The 18,983-nt window shown below is 44.1% G+C and overlaps 1 protein-coding gene across 4 annotated transcripts; it reads left to right on the forward strand.

Annotated features, from left to right (window-relative positions):
- Positions 1-7,731: 7,731 nt before the first annotated feature.
- On the forward strand, positions 7,732-18,970 carry adora2aa (adenosine A2a receptor a). Of its 4 annotated transcripts, none has more exons than XR_009768337.1 (3): positions 7,732-8,404; positions 14,001-15,444; positions 15,671-18,970. XR_009768337.1 is itself a non-coding variant. In XM_061672902.1 (2 exons), exons 1-2 carry the CDS (start codon positions 8,067-8,069, stop codon positions 14,971-14,973), a joined length of 1,311 nt encoding a protein of 436 aa, XP_061528886.1. In that variant the 5' UTR covers positions 7,732-8,066; the 3' UTR covers positions 14,974-18,970. The 4 variants fall into 4 exon arrangements, 1 of the variants encoding a protein (XP_061528886.1); XR_009768338.1 differs by having other exon boundaries at positions 14,001-15,244; positions 15,338-18,970; XR_009768336.1 differs by having other exon boundaries at positions 14,001-15,816; positions 18,876-18,950.
- Positions 18,971-18,983: the final 13 nt, after the last annotated feature.

Raw genomic sequence — 18,983 nt, forward strand, 5'->3', positions numbered from 1 at the left:
AGCTAAAAGTCTATACTTCAATAACATCTTGACTGTTTTATATAAAATTCATAGGGGTTGTGTAAGAAGGACAAATAATTAAAAACAAATTCAGTGATCAAATATTTCTTAATCTACAGTGTGAAAAACTATTTCCCCCCCTACTCAAATTTTATTTTTTTTTTGCATAGTTTCCCCACTTTGTTGAAGATCAGAATCAGAATCATCTTTATTTGCCAAGTATGTCCAAAACACACAAGGAATTTGTCTCCGGTAGTTGGAGCCGCTCTAGTACAACAGACAGTCAATTTACAGAACACTTTGGAGACATAAAGACATTGACAAAAAACAATTGTGCAAAAAGATGCAGAGTCCTCTAGCACTTAGAGCAGTTCGAATGACTAATATTGCAATAGTCCGGTGCAATGACCATTGTGCAAAGGGCGCTGAGAATTCAAGGAGTGTATGCGGTTTAAAGTGACGAGTAGTGCGATCATCTGGGACAATGTTGGTTGTGCAAATGTTACAGATACTCCTCAATCAGTGTGCAAATGGAGCAGATGATACTCTGGCATGAGTGGCCAGTATATGCAAATAGTGCAGCATGGCGAGACAACTACAGTGTGTGCACGAGTAATACATAATTGGCCCCACAGAAATGTGACAACGAACTCAAGTCAAAAAATTGCCAGCTTATTGTAATGGAATTATAGGTTAGGTGTTTAAGAAGTTGATCGCAAGAGGGAAGAAGCTGTTGGAATGTCTACTAGTTCTAGTTTGCGTTGATCGGTAGCGCCTACCTGAGGGAAGGAGCTGGAAGAGCTGGTGACCGGGGTGCAGACGGTCCGAGAGGATTTTGCACGCCCTTGTCTTAGTTCTGGCAGCGTGCAAGTCCTCAATGGTGGGTAGGGGGGTACCGACAATCCTTTCAGCAGTCTTGATTGTCCGTTGCAGTCGGAGTTTGTCCTTTTTTGTAGCAGCACCAAACCAGACTGTGATGGAAGAACACAGAACTGATTCGATGACCGCTGTGTAGAACTGTCTCAGCAGCTCCGGTGGCAGGCCGTGCTTTCTCAGAAGCCGCAGGAAGTACATCCTCTGCTGGGCCTTTTTGAGGACGGAGTTGATGTTGGTCGCCCACTTCAGGTCCTGAGAGATTGTAATTCCCAGGAACTTGAAGGTCTCGACGGTTGACACAAGGCAGCTGGACAACGTGAGGGGCAGCTGTGGCGAAGGATGCCTCCTGAAGTCCACGATCATCTCTACCGTCTTGAGCGTGTTCAGCTCCAGGTCGTGTCGGCCGCACCACAGCTCCAGCCGCTCCGCTTCCTGTCGATATGCAGACTCGTCACCGTCCTTGCTGAGGCCGATGACAGTGGTGTCATCTGCAAACTTCAGGAGCTTGACAGTCGGGTTCGCTGAGGTGCAGTCGTTCGTGTAGAGAGAGAAGAGCAGCGGAGAGAGGACACAACCTTGGGGCGCCCCAGTGCTGATGCTGCGTGTGGATGAGGTGGCCTCCCCCAGCCTGACCTGCTGTGTCCTGCCCGTCAGAAAGCTGTAAATCCACTGGCAGATGGCAGGTGAGACGCTGAGCTGGAGAAGCTTGGTTGAAAGGAGTTCAGGGATGATGGTGTTGAACGCTGAGCTGAAGTCCACGAACAGGATCCTCGCGTAGGTCCCTGCACTGTCGAAGTGTTCTAGGATGAAGTGCAGTCCCATGTTGACTGCATCATCCGCAGACCTGTTCGCTTGGTAGGCAAACTGCAGGGGGTCCAGCAGGGGACCTGTGACACTCTTGAGGTGGTCCAGCACGAGACGTTCGAAGGACTTCATGACCACAGATGTCAAAGCGACAGGCCTGTAGTCATTCAGACCAGAGATTGCAGGTTTCTTGGGGACTGGAATGATGGTGGAGCGTTTGAAACAGGATGGAACTTCGCACATTTCCAAAGATCTGGTCGCGGGTGCGGCCGGGTGGGTGTGTGGAGTGAAACTGTCCTTTTCAAATCTGCAATAGAAGGTATTCAAGTCATTGGCTAGTGTCCTATTGTTCTCAGCTTGGGGGGATCAAACAAATGTAAATATCAAACAAATATTACCCATGTGATTACAGCGGCTGAAATAATTATTTAACATGTCACCATTTTTCTCACTAAATATATTTCCGAAGATGCTATTGACATGAAATTTTCACCAGATGTTGGGAACAACCCAAGTAATCCATACATACAAAGAAAGTAGAACCAATAAGATCAGAAATTAAGTTGTGTGTAAAAATTTGAAATGACACAGGAAACAGAAACTATTGAACACTTGAAGAAAACGAGGTGCAAAAAGGCATGGAAAGCCAAGACAACACCTACAATTTATTAATAATACAACAGCAATCCAGCCTCTTGTAAGTGCAAATTAATATCAGCTGGTTCAGTCCTACAACCCCAATACCAATGAAGTCGGGGCGCAGTGTTAAACAATGATTACAGAATACAATGATTTGCAAATCATGTTTGACCTATATTTCATTGAATACACTACAACGACAAGATATTTAATGTTCAAACTGATAAACCTTATTGTTTTTAGCAAATAATTATCCATCCATCCATTTTCAGAGCCGCTTCTCCTCACCAGGGTCGCGGGAGTGCTGGAGGTTCATAATGTGCCACACATTTTCAATGGGAAACAGGTGTGGACTGCAGGCAGGCGAGGCTGGTACCCGCAGTCTTTTAGTACGAAGCCACGCTGTTCTAACACGTGCAGAATGTGGTTTGGCATTGTCTTGCTGAAATAAGCAGGGGCGTCCATGAAAAAGACGTTGCTTGGATGGCAGCATATGTTTCTCCTGTATGTACCTTTCAGCATTAATTGTGCCTTCACAGATGTTTAAGTTACCCATGCCATTGGCACTAACACAGCCCCATACCATCACAGATCCTGGCTTTTGAACTTTGCGTCCATAACAGTCTGAATGGTTCCTTTCCTCTTTGGTGCAGAGGACACGACGTCCACAGTTTCCAAAAACAATTTGAAATGTGGACTCGTCGGACCACTGAACACTTTTCCACTTTTCATCAGTCCATCTTAGAGGAGCTCGGGCCCAGAGAAGCCGGCGGCGTTTCTGGGTGTTGTTGATAAATGCCATTTGCTTTGCATAGTCGTGTTTCGAGTTTGCACTTACGGATGCAGCGCCGAACTGTATTTACTGACATTGGTTTTCTGAAGTGTTCCTGAGCCCATGTGGTGATGTCCTTTACACATTGATGTCGGTTTTTGATGCAGTGCCGCTTGAGGGATCGAAGGTCACGGGCATTCAATGTTGGTTTTCGGCCTTGCGCTTACATGCAGTGATTTCTCCAGATTCTCTGAACCTTTTGATGATATTATGGACCGTAGATGATGAAATCCCTAAATTCCTTGCAATTCTACGTTGAGGAACATTGTCCTTAAACTGTTCAACTATTTTCTCACGCACTTGTTCACAAAGAGGTGAACCTCCCCCCCATCTTTGCTTGTGAATGGCTGAGCAATTCAGGGAAGCTCCTTTTATACCCAATCATGGCACCCAGCTGTTTCCAATTAGCCTGCTCACCTGTGGGATGTTCCAAACAGGTGTTTGATGAGCATTCCTCCACTTTCTCAGTCTTTTTTGCCACCTGTCCCAGCTTTTTTGGAACGTGTTGTAGCCATAAAATTTAAAGTTAATGATTATTTGCTAAAAACAATCAAGTTGATCAGGTTGAACATTAAATATCTTGTCTTTGTAGTGTATTCAATTAAATATAGGTTGAACATGATTTGCAAATCATTGCATTCTGTTTTTATTTATGTTTAACACAACGTCCCAACTTCATTGGAATTGGGGTTGTAATTGAGAGCCTACAAAAAGGTCTCATTGCCAAGGTGTGGGTCAAGACATCTCATGATGGGTAAGAGCAGAGCGCTGTCACAAGCCCATCGCAAACAAATTGTGGAAAAACATAACGATGGCATTGGTTACAGGTGCATATCTAAGCTTCTGAATGTTTCAGTGAGCACAGCTGGGGCCATAATAAGTGTAAAGCCAATCATACCACCCTTAATTTGCCTCTATCAGGTGCTGCTGGCAAGATTTCTAACAGAGGAGGGCAAAGAATAATCAGAAGTTGTCCGAGAGCCAAGGATCACTTGTGGAGAGCTTCAAAAAGAATTAGCAGGTGCTGTTGTCACAAGGAAAAAAAGTGAGTAATGTTTGGCCAGTAAGCACGCTCATCATTGCTGAAAAAACAGCATGTCAATGCTTGTTTAAAGTTTGTTGAACAACATTTGGACAAGCCAGTTAGATACTGGGAGAGAAAAAAATGCTGCCATCTACGAGGATGACGACAATGAAACAAGGGTGGACATTTCGGCAGGATAATGATCCCAAACAGACTGCCAAGGAAACTCTCAATTGGGCTCAAAGAAAAAAAACATAAAGCTGCTAGAATGGTCCAGCCAATCACCTGACTTGAATCCAATTGAAAATCTATGGAAAGAACTGAAACTCAAGGTCCATAAAAGAAGCCCACGGAACCTTGAAGATTTGAAGACTGCTTTTGTGGAGGAATGGGCCAAAATCACACCAGAGCAATGCATGAGAGTAGTTTCTCCATACAGGAGGCGTCTTGAAGCTGTCATTGCAAATAAAGGCTTTTGTACATAATACTAAATAAATAACAGTTGGCGTGTTCAATACTTTTTCCCTGTGTCATTTCGCATTATAACACACAATTTAATTTCTGATCTTCATTGTTCTACTTTCTTTGTGTAGATGGATTACTTGGGTTGTTCCCAACATCTGGTGGACTTTTCATGTCACTAGCACCTTTGGAAATAATAATAAATAAATAAAAACACAATTGAAAAACTGCATGTCATGTTGACATTTTTGATGTTACATTTGTGTGATGATCTTAGACAAAGTCGTGAAACTGCAAAAACCTAAGAATTTGAGAAGTGGGCAAATACGTTTTAACAGCACTGTAACTGCATATTTCCCTTCAGTACAAAAGTCCATTAGGGGTCTTATAATCCATTTCAAGGAAACATCAACAGAGCCCACTGAAAGACATTAGCCATTGTAAACCATATGAAATGTTCTATTACGGTTTGGCGTGCAGAGTGAAAAGCATGTCTGCATGGCTCGTCGGCCGTCTCAGGTGTCACACTTTTAATGTGTGTCATCAAGAAACAGGCCCACATCTGTGTGCACAGCAGGCTTTTAGCTGCTGCTTCACTGAACAGCAAACAGCCACCCACTGCATGTAGAGAGGGTGTGCCTCTTCTGTTTGAGTAATAAAATAAATAAATAAAGAAGAAGCAGGAGTTATTGATCAGTAATATTCACACTGAGAGCAGGGAAGGTGATATACTGTAAGTCGGAATACGCTGTTACCACATCTCACTGATTGCAGTTGAACGAGAGAGGAGTGAGGTAAGTTGTTTTTATTGACAGAAATTTGGTTAAGGAAAATAAATCAACACAAAGACTGAATATGTGGACTGATCTGAATCTACTTTAGTCAGTGTCAAGGTTTAGTGTCATGGGATCAAACCTACACTGACAATTTGAGGGACACTGCCTTCCGTGCGTTCCGTGTTATGACCTGAATTATCATCGGTTGGTAAAAATATACAGCACTGACCACACCTTGGGATACATAATATTTGTCGTTTTAACAACACAATCAAAGATGTACTTATTTAACAAAACTGTGATACAATATTTACGGTGGCCTGGAAGTACAAAACAATATAAGAAATTGTGAAGCACTTTTACACTTCAGGAAACAAATTAATAAAAGCCAAAACACTTTTATATTTCAGAAAATCAATGAACAAAAACATACACACTTTTACATTTCAGGAAGCAAATGAACAAAAGCCGAAACGTTCCCGGAAAGGGAACGTCCCATTTCACAGACATTCTTAGAAATCCGACACCCTTTCTCGGCAAGACCCGCGCCGCTTCAACGTGATTGGCTCCTGCATCGCGGGAAGAGTCGGCTACGCAGATGGAACGAGATGTCCATCCCAAATAGCGATTGTACATATGGAAGCTGGCATCAATATATACATTTTTTATTTCCTTTTTTTTATTATTATTGTGATGTTTATTGAAATGCAGCGCGACAGAAAAGGGTTTGAGAGGACAGAGGGACAGACCAGACAGGGGGAATAAAGGTGCAAACCACAGCAGAACAATAGTTGAACAATCTAGATCAGCGGTCACCGACGTCGTGCCCACGGGCACCCCGTGAGTCGTGATGGGACATTGTGATTTTCTACAAATGTTTTAGAAGGGATCATTTAACGATATGGCAGATATTTACAGAAAATAAAATGTTGCATTTTGAGGTTTATCGGTCTTCTAATTACCGTAAGTAATCATTAACATGATCAGTGTCTTTCCATAAATGAATATAATTCATTATCAATAAGAGCATAATAATAGCAACATATTATTAAAGGTAATTACGGTAATTGATGAAGAAAAGTATCTTCTTTCAGAAGTATCTATCAAACTGGTGGCCCTTCACATTAATCAGTCCCCAAGAAGTAGCTCTAAAAATTACAATTACAAGTATCCATATGCTTATTTGGGAAATGTACTTTTAGATGACCCTAGAGACAAAAAGAGACAGAATAGGACAAAAGACGAGGGGAGTGTGGGATGCTGCAGTCCTTCAAAACAGAGGAGAGTTTCTGTGTAACCCGTGACCAGAAGTGAACAACGTACTGTACTATATTGTAATTGAAATTGTCTTGTCATGTTACGTCAGCTCATAGATGATACCATTTTCCACAGTGAACATTCTCTGTAAATTCCCCATATTCTCCATTCATATCCACTGTATATACAGTACACATAATTCAGACATTACACACTATACCTTCATACAAAACAACTGTGACAAACAATTTGTTAAATGGAACGTTTTAAAGACTTAAGGACAGCAAAAAAATGCATACAATAGAATGAAAGTGATGTTGTCAACATCGTTATGACCTTTAAGGTAGGTGCAGTGGTAAACCACATTGAAAGGCAGCTTGCTTTTGTTCCCTTCCACTTCCTACGGTAGACATCTGCTGCTTGTTGCATCGCTACGCTCAGCAGTCTGAAGTACTTTGCATGGCATGTAGCCTACATGTTTTGTTTTTCTTGTGTAATTCATTGGCTTTGCAAAATGCTATTTGAAAGAATGCAAATTCACTTTAAACCATTAACTCTCTGGGGGCGACATTGGGGTTCAATCCCCGGCATGTTCTCCCCCGTGCCAGCGTGGGTTTTCTCCGGGCGCTCCGGTTTCCTCCCACATCCCAAAAACATGTCTTTCAGGTTAATTGAAGACTCTAAATTGTCCGTAGGTGTGAATGGTTGTTTGTATCTGCCCTGCGATTGGCTGGCGACCAGTTCAGGGTGTACCGCGCCTCCAGCCCGCAGTTACCTGGGATAGGCTCCAGGATACCCGTGACCCTAGTGAGGATAAGCAGTGTAGAAAATGGATATATATATATATATATATATATATATATATATATATATTGGAAGTAATTAACAGTTTACAGTATGTAGCTGTTTACGGTGATGTCTTGACTAATGAGGAGAAGTATTTTGAAATGCCATCATCACATTATTTTGGATTCCTCTTCACTCTGCATATGTAATGCAAGCGTGCGTTGCACACTTCCTTCATTGTAGAATCATTTCCTCTTTCCGTACTCTGCAGCGACTCAGCGTTCCATTGGCGTGCGTTGCTGGTATCATCTCACCCCCTTGAGAGCTTCATGGGAAAATTCGCAGAGGGGAAGGACCTGCGGGGATCTCGAGAACTGAGGAGCTTTCGGTGGGAGAGGATGTAACTGACTTTGTCCCGTGTTTCGCGATTAGGACTTCACCTGCTGTCGACTCGAGCTTCTTATCAGCAGTTTGACCTCATCGGGCAGGAATGAGCCGTCACAGCCTCTTGCCGTTGGATGCTGAAGGTCGGAGGTGAAGATGCTGAGCTCACTGGCTGCCAGGCCGTAACTATGGTCGTCGAGGTGAGGCCTCCTCCCATTTTGTCACCATGCTGGAAAACCCCGCCATCACTGCCCCTTACATCGTGGTGGAGCTGCTGATTGCCATCTTCTCCGTGTTGGGCAACGTGCTGGTCTGCTGGGCCGTGTTCCTCAACAGCAACCTGCAAAGCAACACCAACTTCTTTGTGGTGTCGCTGGCTGTGGCCGACATCGCCGTGGGCGTCCTGGCCATTCCCTTCGCCATCGTCATCAGCATCGGCTTCTGCTCCAACTTCTACGGGTGCCTCTTCATCGCTTGCTTCTTGCTCGTTCTCACCCAGAGCTCCATCTTCAGCCTGCTGGCCATCGCTATGGACCGCTACATCGCAATCAAGCTACCTCTCAGGTCAGTTTTGGAACATCTCGTTTTACTGAAATCGCAAGTTCAAACCAATTAAGCTTTACTGCAAAAATGGCATTAAGAATGTCACTTCTTTGTGTAGTTTTGGTGTTGGGGTACAGGAAATAACACCAAAATTCCCTTCACATTGGGAGACAGGGCAAATTTCTGCCATGTGCCCTTGAGCAAGGAACCCCACTCCCACCAATTGTTTGGTGAGCTGATGCAGTATGTGGCTACTACGGTGGTCGGTCAGCTTTCCTTAAATGCAGGTAAAAAGATGCATTTAAGATTGTAATATATAAAGTCATATTGAAGAAAGGTGAATAAAAATAGTTGGACGCAACCAACAGCATTTCTAAACAAAGCTGATTCATTTTAATAGCGTATATCAAGCGTTCCCAAATATTAGGATCCAACCAGTTTTATTAGTATTAATAATATTAATATTACAGTATTCAAAGTAAAATTATGCAAGATATTTTATTGATTGTAAAGTATGTACATGATTTCTGACTAATGGATTTTTGTTTTAACAGATTTATTAGAACATTGGTTACGAAAATGAGAAGGGACCGTCCAGCATCATGAAGAGCTTTACTGCAGTCTTTTTCCATTTCTGTAAGCTCTTGATGTTTTACCAGTTTGAACAGCAATGAAGAAATTGAAACTGAATTACCTTTTCATACCGAAATATGTTGGCCTCCCTGAGAAGCCAAAAACGATGAAAGTATAACATTCAAATATGAAAAATAAAAAATAAAAAATTCTGTTCAGGAAGAAGTCAGACCAAAATAGATGTCATAATCAAGCCTTATGTTAATAAACGGAATGGTCTACACAGCAAAAATAATATTTAAAAGAAAAAAAAAAGCTTAGAAGCTTATATAAAAATTTATATAAAAAGCTAACTAGCTAGCGTCGTGAAAGGATGTAAAGTTAAGCCCAATATGATTTCAATTTGGATTAAGGTAATTGTTTTATTTTGGTTGAAAATGAAAATATCTACTTGATAAGAAGATGCTAAAAGTTACATAGATCCTTCATAATTTTGCAAACAATTGCATTTCAGAGATATCAATATACTTCAATATCAATATAAACAAGAGAAACAATATTAAATATACTTTATTTTGCCATTTTCCTGCATCATTTTTGGCTAAAAGACACCCATTGAGCAAATACAAACTAACTTTAACTCAATTATACACGAGTACATTTCTATAGTATATGTCTATATTTTTGGGGGGACGGCTTTGTAGCCCTCGAGCTGGAGCGACACGAACAAGTACTTCACGTCTATCCATCAGTGGACACAAGACATTTGAACCATAAAGTCGCAGCTGAGTGTGGCCAGAAATGGTTACCCCCCCCAGAAATGGTTACCCCCCCCCCCAATCCCCCTTCTCTGACTTGGGAGGAGGTCTGTTGTTGTTGTAACACTGACATTTGCACTTTAACATCTGCAGAATGGGATAGAAACAAACCGACCGTTTCAGCTGCTCTCCCACACTGTGCGGCACACACCCTGAAAATAGACTTAGAAGTACTAACAGTCTTGTTTGTTTATCCCTTTTTTCCCTCTTCAAGACCAGGAAGAGACCTTGTTGCGGTTCATACCAAACTTAGACATTTGGAATCCTTGCTCTGTTCTCCCTCCAAGAGATCATTGTCGGAACCAATAGCAGGCAGAGCATTTGGTACCTGGGCCATCAGTGGAGACCTAATCTACCTCTTAACATCACCTTGTAATGACAGAAACCATCAATACTATATAAAAACATAACATAACAGCATTCTACCGCATCACGTACATCATCTGGAGTGTAACGTAAAACACTGAAATGAAATACATCACACGTACCAGAGAAGATTGTATTTTGCTAGTCGAATTTTGCTTGCTCTGGCCAACGTGTTCGGGGATGAAAACGTCTTGACTTCAAGCGAGGGTCAGCTCACTTGAAAGGTCCACTTCCATCAAAATCCAAAATGTCCACTCTTTTATGCATAACATTCTGTTGTAGGATCGGTGCAGCGTCTGCAGTGATGCGGACTTTGTATCGGTCCGTTGTGGTAAAGAAGGAGCTAAGCCGAAAGGCGAAGCTCTCGATTTACCGGTCGATCTACGTTCCTACCCTCACCTATGGTCATGAGGTGTGGGTCGTGACCGAAAGAACAAGATCCCGGATACAAGCGGCCGAAATGAGTTTCCTCCGCAGGGTGTCCGGGCTCTCCCTTAGAGAGAGGGTGAGAAGCTCAGTCATCCGAGGAGGATCTCAAAGTAGAGCCGCTGCTACTCCGCATTGAGAGGGGCCAGATGAGGTGGCTGGGGCATCTGATTCGGATGCCTCCCGGACGCCTCCCTGGTGAGGTGTTCCGGGCACGTCCCACCGGGAGGAGACCCCGGGGACGACCCAGGACACGCTGGAGAGACTACGTCCTTCGGCTGGCCTGGAAACGCCTCGGGATCACCCCGGAAGAGCTGGATGAAGTGGCTGGGGAGAGGGAAGTCTGGGCGTCCCTGCTAAAGCTACTGCCCCGGCGACCCGACCCGGATAAGCGGTAGAAAATGGATGGATGGATGGATACTGTTGTAGGTCAAAATTAGTCTGTGACCTGGTTTTTGTTTGACATCACTGCATTTCATCAAGGGCGCATAGTCATTTGCCCAACCAGTCGACATGTGTTCTGTGGACTTGGAGAAGGCGTTCCACCATGTCTATCAGGGGGTGCTTCAGGAGTATGGGGTACCGGACCCCCTGATAGGGGCTGTGTCAGAGTTTCGGTCCGCATTGCCGGCAGTAAGTCAAATATGTTTCCAGTGAGGGGTGGACTTCGCCAAGCCTGTCACCGATTTTATTCATTACCTTTAGGGACAGAATTTTGAGGCGCAGCGGAGGCGTTGAGGGGGTCAGGTTTGATGACCACAGTATTAAATCTCTGCTTTTTGCAGATGATGTGGTTCTGATGTGGCTTCGTCAGTCTTCGGCTCTCACTGGAGCGGTTCACAGCTTAATGTGAAGCAGCTGGGATGAAAATCAGCAGTAGATCAACAGGCGGATCGATGCATCGTCTGCAGTGATTTGGACTCTGTATCGGTCTGTCACGGTAAAGAAGGAGCTGAGCCGAAGGACAAAGCTCTCAATTTACCAGTCGATCTACGTTCCTACCCTCACCTATGGTCACGAGCTTTGGGTCGTGACCGAAAGAACAAAATCGCCTTTATAAGCGGCCGAAATGAGTAGAGCCACTGTTCCTCCGAGTACGAGAGGAACCAGATGAGGTGGCTCGTCACCTGGTTAGGCATGGCCCCTGGACGTGGTTCCGGACACGTCCCACCGGGAGGAGGCCCCGGGGAAGATCCGAGACACGCTGGAGAGAATAAGGTTCCCGGCTGACCTAGGATAACCTCGGGATCCCCAGAAGAGCTGGACGAAGTGGCTAGAGAGAGGGAAGTCTGGGCTTCCCTGCTTAAGCTCCTGCCCCGCAAACCGACCTCAGATAAGTGGAAGTAAAGCAATGGATGGATGGATCCATGCAGTTTGTCCATTGAATGTAAAGGACGATAAACGGCATAAGGCTTGCAAAACGGCAGGATGTTTGTGATGGAGAAAGTTACTAAAGTACCTGCCCAGTTTGTGGTTGCTTAACGCCCACTCTTCTCAGGAAACGTGGCTGCTTCTTGTGCAAAGTTTTTGCATCACCGGCGAAACTCAGATGAGTTGAGGAATATTCATTCATTCATTCATCTTCCGTTCCGCTTCTCCTCACTGGGAGCCTATCCCAGCTATCTTCGGGCGAGAGGCGGGGTACACCCTGAACTGGTCGCCAGCCAATCGCAGGACACATATAAACGAACAACCATTCACGCACAAATTCACAACTAAGGGCAATTTAGAGTCCTCATGCAAACTCCACACAGGCGGGGGCGGGATTTGAACCCCAGGTCCTCAGAACTGTGAGGCAGATGTGCTAACCAGTCGTTCACCGTGCCGCCAGTTGAGGAATAAATGGCTTCAAATTCTTTTTGGAGAAATTTTGGAACCAGGATTGTGCTGTTTTCAGAGCCATTGCGTGGGGGATGGCGTAAAACTAACCTTTCACACACTGCTGGCAATGCATTTCCAGGTTTGGAGCGAGGAACCCAGTTGTACGTGTGTTGTGTTTTACAACAACACTTTACTACTGTATATTTCTAATTGATATTGTAACTGGGGATAAAATAGAGAAACGTTTGAAGTCAGTGTCACCAAAATGTGCGCAAAAAAAGCGAATGAGAGCCACGCTGGAGCTTGTACACAATATCCCACCATCTGGTTTTTCCCGCCCCCGTCCTCTGTAGAAATTCGCTCCTTCCTTCATTTGTATTCTGTCTCTCTAGTTTTATGGTTAAATAAAAGTGATAAAGTACAATATGCAGTATATGTGCTGCATTTACAGGAAAGCCCTTCGAGGGCGCCACGCGACATCGTGATGAACCTTAAGACAGTTGCCGATTGGTCACCAAGGACCAATCAGAGCAACGCTGTTTTCCATATTTAAAATGGAAATATAAGTGATCCAATCGGAACAAAGCTTATTTACATATCAAATATTAATGAGAAATCCGGTGGTCTCAAATACCAAGGGGAAAAACCAACTAGAATAGCTTGAAAAATGGCATCCTGGGCATTTTCAACCCAAATGTGTGATGTCTTTTTGTTGTGCAAACCGCAGAAAAAGACATCAAAGATTGTTGAAGACAAAATTGATGGCATTGTCCAATGCCATCAATTTAAATGTGATTTGAAAGTAGCCTCACTTCAGTAATCCCCCCCCCCCCCGAGTCTCTGACCAAGTTGTGTCCCTCACTCACGTGTGCAAAACATGCACAACAAGCTAGCCTTAGCCACGGCTGCTTCGTTGGTAGCATGACTTATGTGTAACAGAGTGTTACTGTAACACTAAATGTTACCGGTTTAAAGTTTTTACTTTTTGAGAACAGCTACACAGTCATTAAAAATCAGGAGGTGATAAACGTACCTGTCGAGCAGAAGTGTTGCTAATTCTGGTTCGATTCTGAATGCTCTCAGCTGCCTGTGGTCCCTCCACCTCTCGAAGGCAGCTTCTATGTTCAGCCTTGTTTTGTCGGGGGCGCGCCCGCGAGTGCACGGCAGCTGATGGACAGCTTGTCGGTCACACCCCCCGTCTGTGATTGGTTGTTCTTCCTCGGGCGCGGTGGCTTCTTAAAAATCGAATTAAAGGTACAAGATGGGGCCAGGGAGAAATGATTTTTTTTTTCACAAATAATTGTACCAATGTGCTACTGTCAGGTTTATACGGACAGTTTGAACAAACATGACAAAGAGATTTTTATGAAAAGATTGCAAACAAGCCTTTAAAGAAATAGTCATCATCCAGCTACGTGTACTGGAAGCAGTGCAGCCAAGGTAAACGCTACGAAATGACTGTTGGGAATAAATTAGAATTTAGTTTGTAAATGTAGACGAGTGCGTGATAGTGTTTAGGCCAGCAGAGAAGGCGTTCTAGCAAACATTCCTTCATTCATTCTTGCTGACGTCTGATGCGATGTTGCTTATCAGGCTGTTGTCTCCCTTTCAAGGTATAACAGTCTGGTGACAGGTCAGCGGGCGCAGTGCATCATTGCCATCTGCTGGGTTCTCTCCATCATCATTGGTCTCACCCCAATGATGGGCTGGCACAAGTTCTCTGAGAAGAATACCCACGAGTGCCCACCGGGTCTGATGACGTGCCTCTTCGAAGAGGTGGTGGTTATGGATTACATGGTGTACTTCAACTTTTTTGCCTGTGTCATGATTCCCCTGCTGCTGATGCTGGCCATCTACCTGTGCATCTTCATGGCAGCTCGTCACCAGCTCAAGCTCATTGAGGTCAAGGCGGTTCACGGGGAAAAGTCTCGCTCCACTCTCCAAAAAGAGGTCCAAGCTGCCAAGTCTCTGGCCATCATAGTGGGACTGTTTGCTGTCTGCTGGCTGCCATTACACATCATGAACTGCTTCACTCTGTTCTGCCCCGAGTGTCAGCGTCCTCCGCTCTTGATCTTCTACGTGGCCATTATCCTGTCGCACGGCAACTCGGTGGTCAACCCCTTCATCTACGCCTACCGCATCCGAGAGTTTCGGCAAACCTTCCGGAAAATCATCCGTCGCCACATCTTGGGCCGGCAAGAGCTGCCGGAGAAAAAAGGTAGTCAGCGCAACTCGCTTCACAGAAGCTTCACAAACTCCATCAGGCTCAAGGCAAACGGTCTCAGCTTTGACCTTTGCACCCAGCAGGGCAGCAGCAACTCTGAAAACTCCGCTCATGTCTCCCCCGTAGGGGGCGGTCTCTTGGCGGTATCCCAAACGCCTCTGTCACTTGTGGTCCCGAATGGTCCCAAAATGCATCCCATCAGACAGACTGAAGTACCCATCTGTCATCATCGGCAGTTTTTGGCGGCAGCGGAGGCTGCGGAGGAATATAAACTGCAGAAGCAGATCGCCGCCCAGGTGGAACCACAGTTTAACAGGCAGAACAGGGAAAGCACCCCGAGTGAGCTGACTAAAGCATCTTGACACACGCAGCATTCAGTCATCAACACAACACTGGTCAATTGGGTTTTGAAATACTGAGCCAGCCTGAGGAAACATGCTGCCGATCTCTCTAAAGCAGTGATTTCCAAATAATGTGCCCCAAAACATCATCGGCATCTTCGGCCCTGGGAAATGATTCAATTTGGTCTGAAAATGATTGACTATCAATCGTGGATCTTTGTTCAACTATCCATACCAGTGACACATAGTGGCAGGCAGAACAACTAAATGCTCCCCCACTTTGTGGCAGAAGGTACATGCAGTCATTATTGTCAGATTTTTTTATTTGGTGGTGTGCAGTGAGATTTTGTTTTTTCCCAACGTAAAATACAATCCTCTGTGTTAGCTCAATAAAGGTCAGGAAGAACTGCTCGAAACCAAAGGTCAAACTAAAACCCCGGGGGCCAGATCCAGCCCGCCGATCACTTTTTGCGGCCCACTAAAGCAAAACAAGTGTGTCTACTTCCATTTACTTCAATTTCTTTATTCTTACAGATATTACAAGCATTGTTTTTGGACGAGTATTTCTGGACTTTGTGTTTGTAGCATGCTCTGGGTAACTGAGTATATACGATTTGGTTTTAGACTCTGGAAAATGTATTCGCCTAACAAAAGATTTTCAAACCTCAATCAATCAATTCTGTCCTCGCAACTATTTGCATGTCATGTTCATTTGCAGGATCTTCAGTTGCTTGGGAAGTGATACGATAATTTAAAAGAAATTGATATGCCCTTGGAGATGACGTACTAAACACTGTAATCTGAAATGATGGCATCTAATCTTGGGAAAGGATCGTTTGCAGAATTTGGCACACTTCTTATTTGGTGAGTGTTTTGATTCAAATGTATCCGCAATGTTTTCAAGTTCAGACTTTCTGAGTTGGGCATCACAAATCATTTGAACCCGCTTGTAAATGATTTCATCTCATCCGTGGGCAAGTTAAGAGTTATATTATGCTCTCAAGACTTAAATTGGCCGTAGATGGAATCTCTCAAGTGCTCGCTTGAACTGTCTATTCAATTGAAGTTATTTTTGTACTGTACTTCCGTTAAATAGAAGGTCACAATATTTATTTTCTCCCAAGTTATCATTCTGGCTTTCGGAATCGTTCCAGCATTTCCATTGGCTCTGTAAGAGTTGGGGTCATTTCTCATATTAGATTGGGAATTATTGGAGAAAGATCTGGTTTACCCATCCTGGGAAAAGCGTATTTAATCAGTCAGTCTATCTTTGGAGCTCTTTATTTTCCCAGTGTTACTCTCGGTTCCCCTGTGAGTTCAGGTTAGAAGAGTCAGGGCCTACTTCTGTTTGAAATGGTCCCCAGGGGGCAAAAGTACTTTTTCAACATTTACCACAGAGACTGCCGGGGTCTACGTCCTCAGTTTCTATTCTGATGGGTTGACCATATGGCTAAAATGCATGTTAGTTTGCAACAGTACAAAATAAGGACATCATTTCTGCTTGTTGCTATTTTCACCATTCAGAACTTCTGTATTTTAGACAAGCTCAGAGTGGTGGGTCAGCAAATGTAATAAAAGGGCTGGAAAATGCAACGCAAAATGATTATACTTCACACTGTCTGCACTCACATTTCAAGAAATCACGAGCTATATACTCCTAATAAATTAAAAAAGGTTACTGCTCAACCTTTCCCAACTTACGCACGATGGTTTCACTCAGGTTCACATCGTGAAATAGTGTGCATACTGTGCATATCGCCAACAGGGACTGCAGCCTCGCCCGTGGTTTCATTGCAACTCCCTGCTGAGTTCAACTATTCATTGTCAAAGGGAAATCCGCCAAGCAAGCAAGCAAGCAAGAGCCCCCCCCCCACCCCACCCCTCTCATTTTGCGACACTGACACTTGCTGGCGGTTCACCCAAACTACACCTAATCTGGGACTGGATATTCATACATTGAAGATGGAAACAAGTTACATGTTGAAGGTTCAAAGAAAAGTTTTGAAATGGTCGCACAGTAAAAATGATTGGATCATTTTGGTTGATCATTACTACTTGTACTCATTTGGGGTGTGGGTGATCAGGAGCTTTTCCCAGCCAATCGCGGAGGCTCACACACACGCACACAGAAAAAAAGGCCTTTCAATTGAATGAATTCGAACATCAGTTGCACATGATTACAATGTGGTAAACTGCTGTCATAAGAAATAAAATAAAAAAGCCTTCTCCTGTGAAATGACGCCAGTTAACCACATTGCAATTATGTGCAACCTGATGTACACATTTTCAAACCAACTAAATTCAAGACTATTTGTCAGTATGGACAAACATTTGCACCTTTCAGTCTTCAATGAATGTAAACTTCCCCCCTGGCATTGCGACTTTCTACTCCACACAGGTGGAAAGGATTCGAACCATGAACCTCGCAACTGTGAGGCAACGTGCTGCGGATAATAACAGCCCACCAAATTACATTTTACATTTAATTGTATTATTACAACCCACCCATTTATTCTTATGTATTATTATCCATCCATTTTCTGCACCGATGTTATCTATCATTTGCTCAGATTTTAAAGATTCATTTTGCACTGAAAATGCTACATATCCATTTTCTACACCGCTTCTCCTCACCAGGGTCACTGGCGTGCCGGATCCTATCGCAGCTATCTTCGGGCGAGAGGCGGGGTACACCCTGAACCGGTCGCCACACACATAGAAACAAACAACCATTCCACCTACGGGCAATTTAGACTCAGCATTCATGATGTTGGCACACCAGCACACCTGCCGATTGTGAGGAAAAAGTGTGGGTGTGATGAAGAACCTGATCTGAACAGATTATCAATGTTGAGTGCAGAGCAGTTTATTGGTCCTGCCCGAATGCAAGTCATCTCCTATTCTTCACCCATGCAAGCAATACTTCATCATTCTTTCCACGAGAAATATTTGACATCCTCGTTGTTGAGTTTTTTTGTTATCTCGTCCCCTTTGACAAAGTGCAGTGACCCCAGGTTCATCCCGACGTTGCTTCACATGTAAGCCGTGCAACGCTTTCCCATGTTACCAAGGCGACTGACCCGTTACACCAGCCTGGGTTGCAGCACTTGTCTCGTCTTCACGTGTTTCCGGACGCTTACGGGCCAGACGATGAATTTTGACTTTCGTCGGCCTGCTCATGAGTTTCCTCTGCCTGTTTTTACTCTGTACTTTTGGGTCCTCCCGAGAAGCTGAGGTCGTGTCATCCTGCCGAGTTGCGGTGCGATCTTGAGGGGCTTTTCCGGTCTTTTCCCCCTGAAGTGCGTCACTTGTCACACCTTCCTCAGTTGCTCCAGTTGTCTCATCCTCCTCAGGAATTTCAGGGAGATAAAGTGTCACCATTTCTTGTCCGTTTCGGCATTTCCTTTGCTTCTTTTCAAGGGACATTTTTTTCAGCTTGTGGTGGATCTGTAGGAGCGCCAGTATGCATTTCCAAGTCCTAAAACAGATATTCCATGCAAAATAATCATAGTGACAAAGGCATCAAAGTCAGCAAAGCCCTTACTTGTCTTTCTTTGTTACCTCCATCACCTCTTTGAAATGTTGTAATATATTTCTCTACAGTATAGTATTTTGTTTTATGGTGTGTCAATTTAATGTGCCCATCTGCCATGCATCTACCGTGAAAATGTCTTTCCAGTTGAAAGATGTTTGAGGGTTTTCCTGCATGTGATACTCTTGGATGAGGGTGGGACTCAACTTAAAACACCCTCTACAGGATTAAATAATAATAATAAAAAATATCTCATTTGGTGATCAGATAAATGGTATTTTAGAGAATAAGCTCTGGGTGGGACAGCACGATAGGGTTGTGGTGAGCACATCTGCCTCACAGTTCTGAGGTCTGGGGTTTGAATCTTGGCTCTGGTGTTCCTGTGTTTCAGGGTATTCTGGTTTCCTCGCACATTCCAAAAAAAAAAATTTTTTTTTTGGAATGTGCGATGTGTTCAGGAGGAGCGGTGTGGTTTTTGTCCTGGCCGTGGAACAGTGGA

This window comes from Phycodurus eques, chromosome 3 (genome assembly GCF_024500275.1).
Source record: "Phycodurus eques isolate BA_2022a chromosome 3, UOR_Pequ_1.1, whole genome shotgun sequence".
Taxonomy (NCBI): domain Eukaryota; kingdom Metazoa; phylum Chordata; class Actinopteri; order Syngnathiformes; family Syngnathidae; genus Phycodurus; species Phycodurus eques.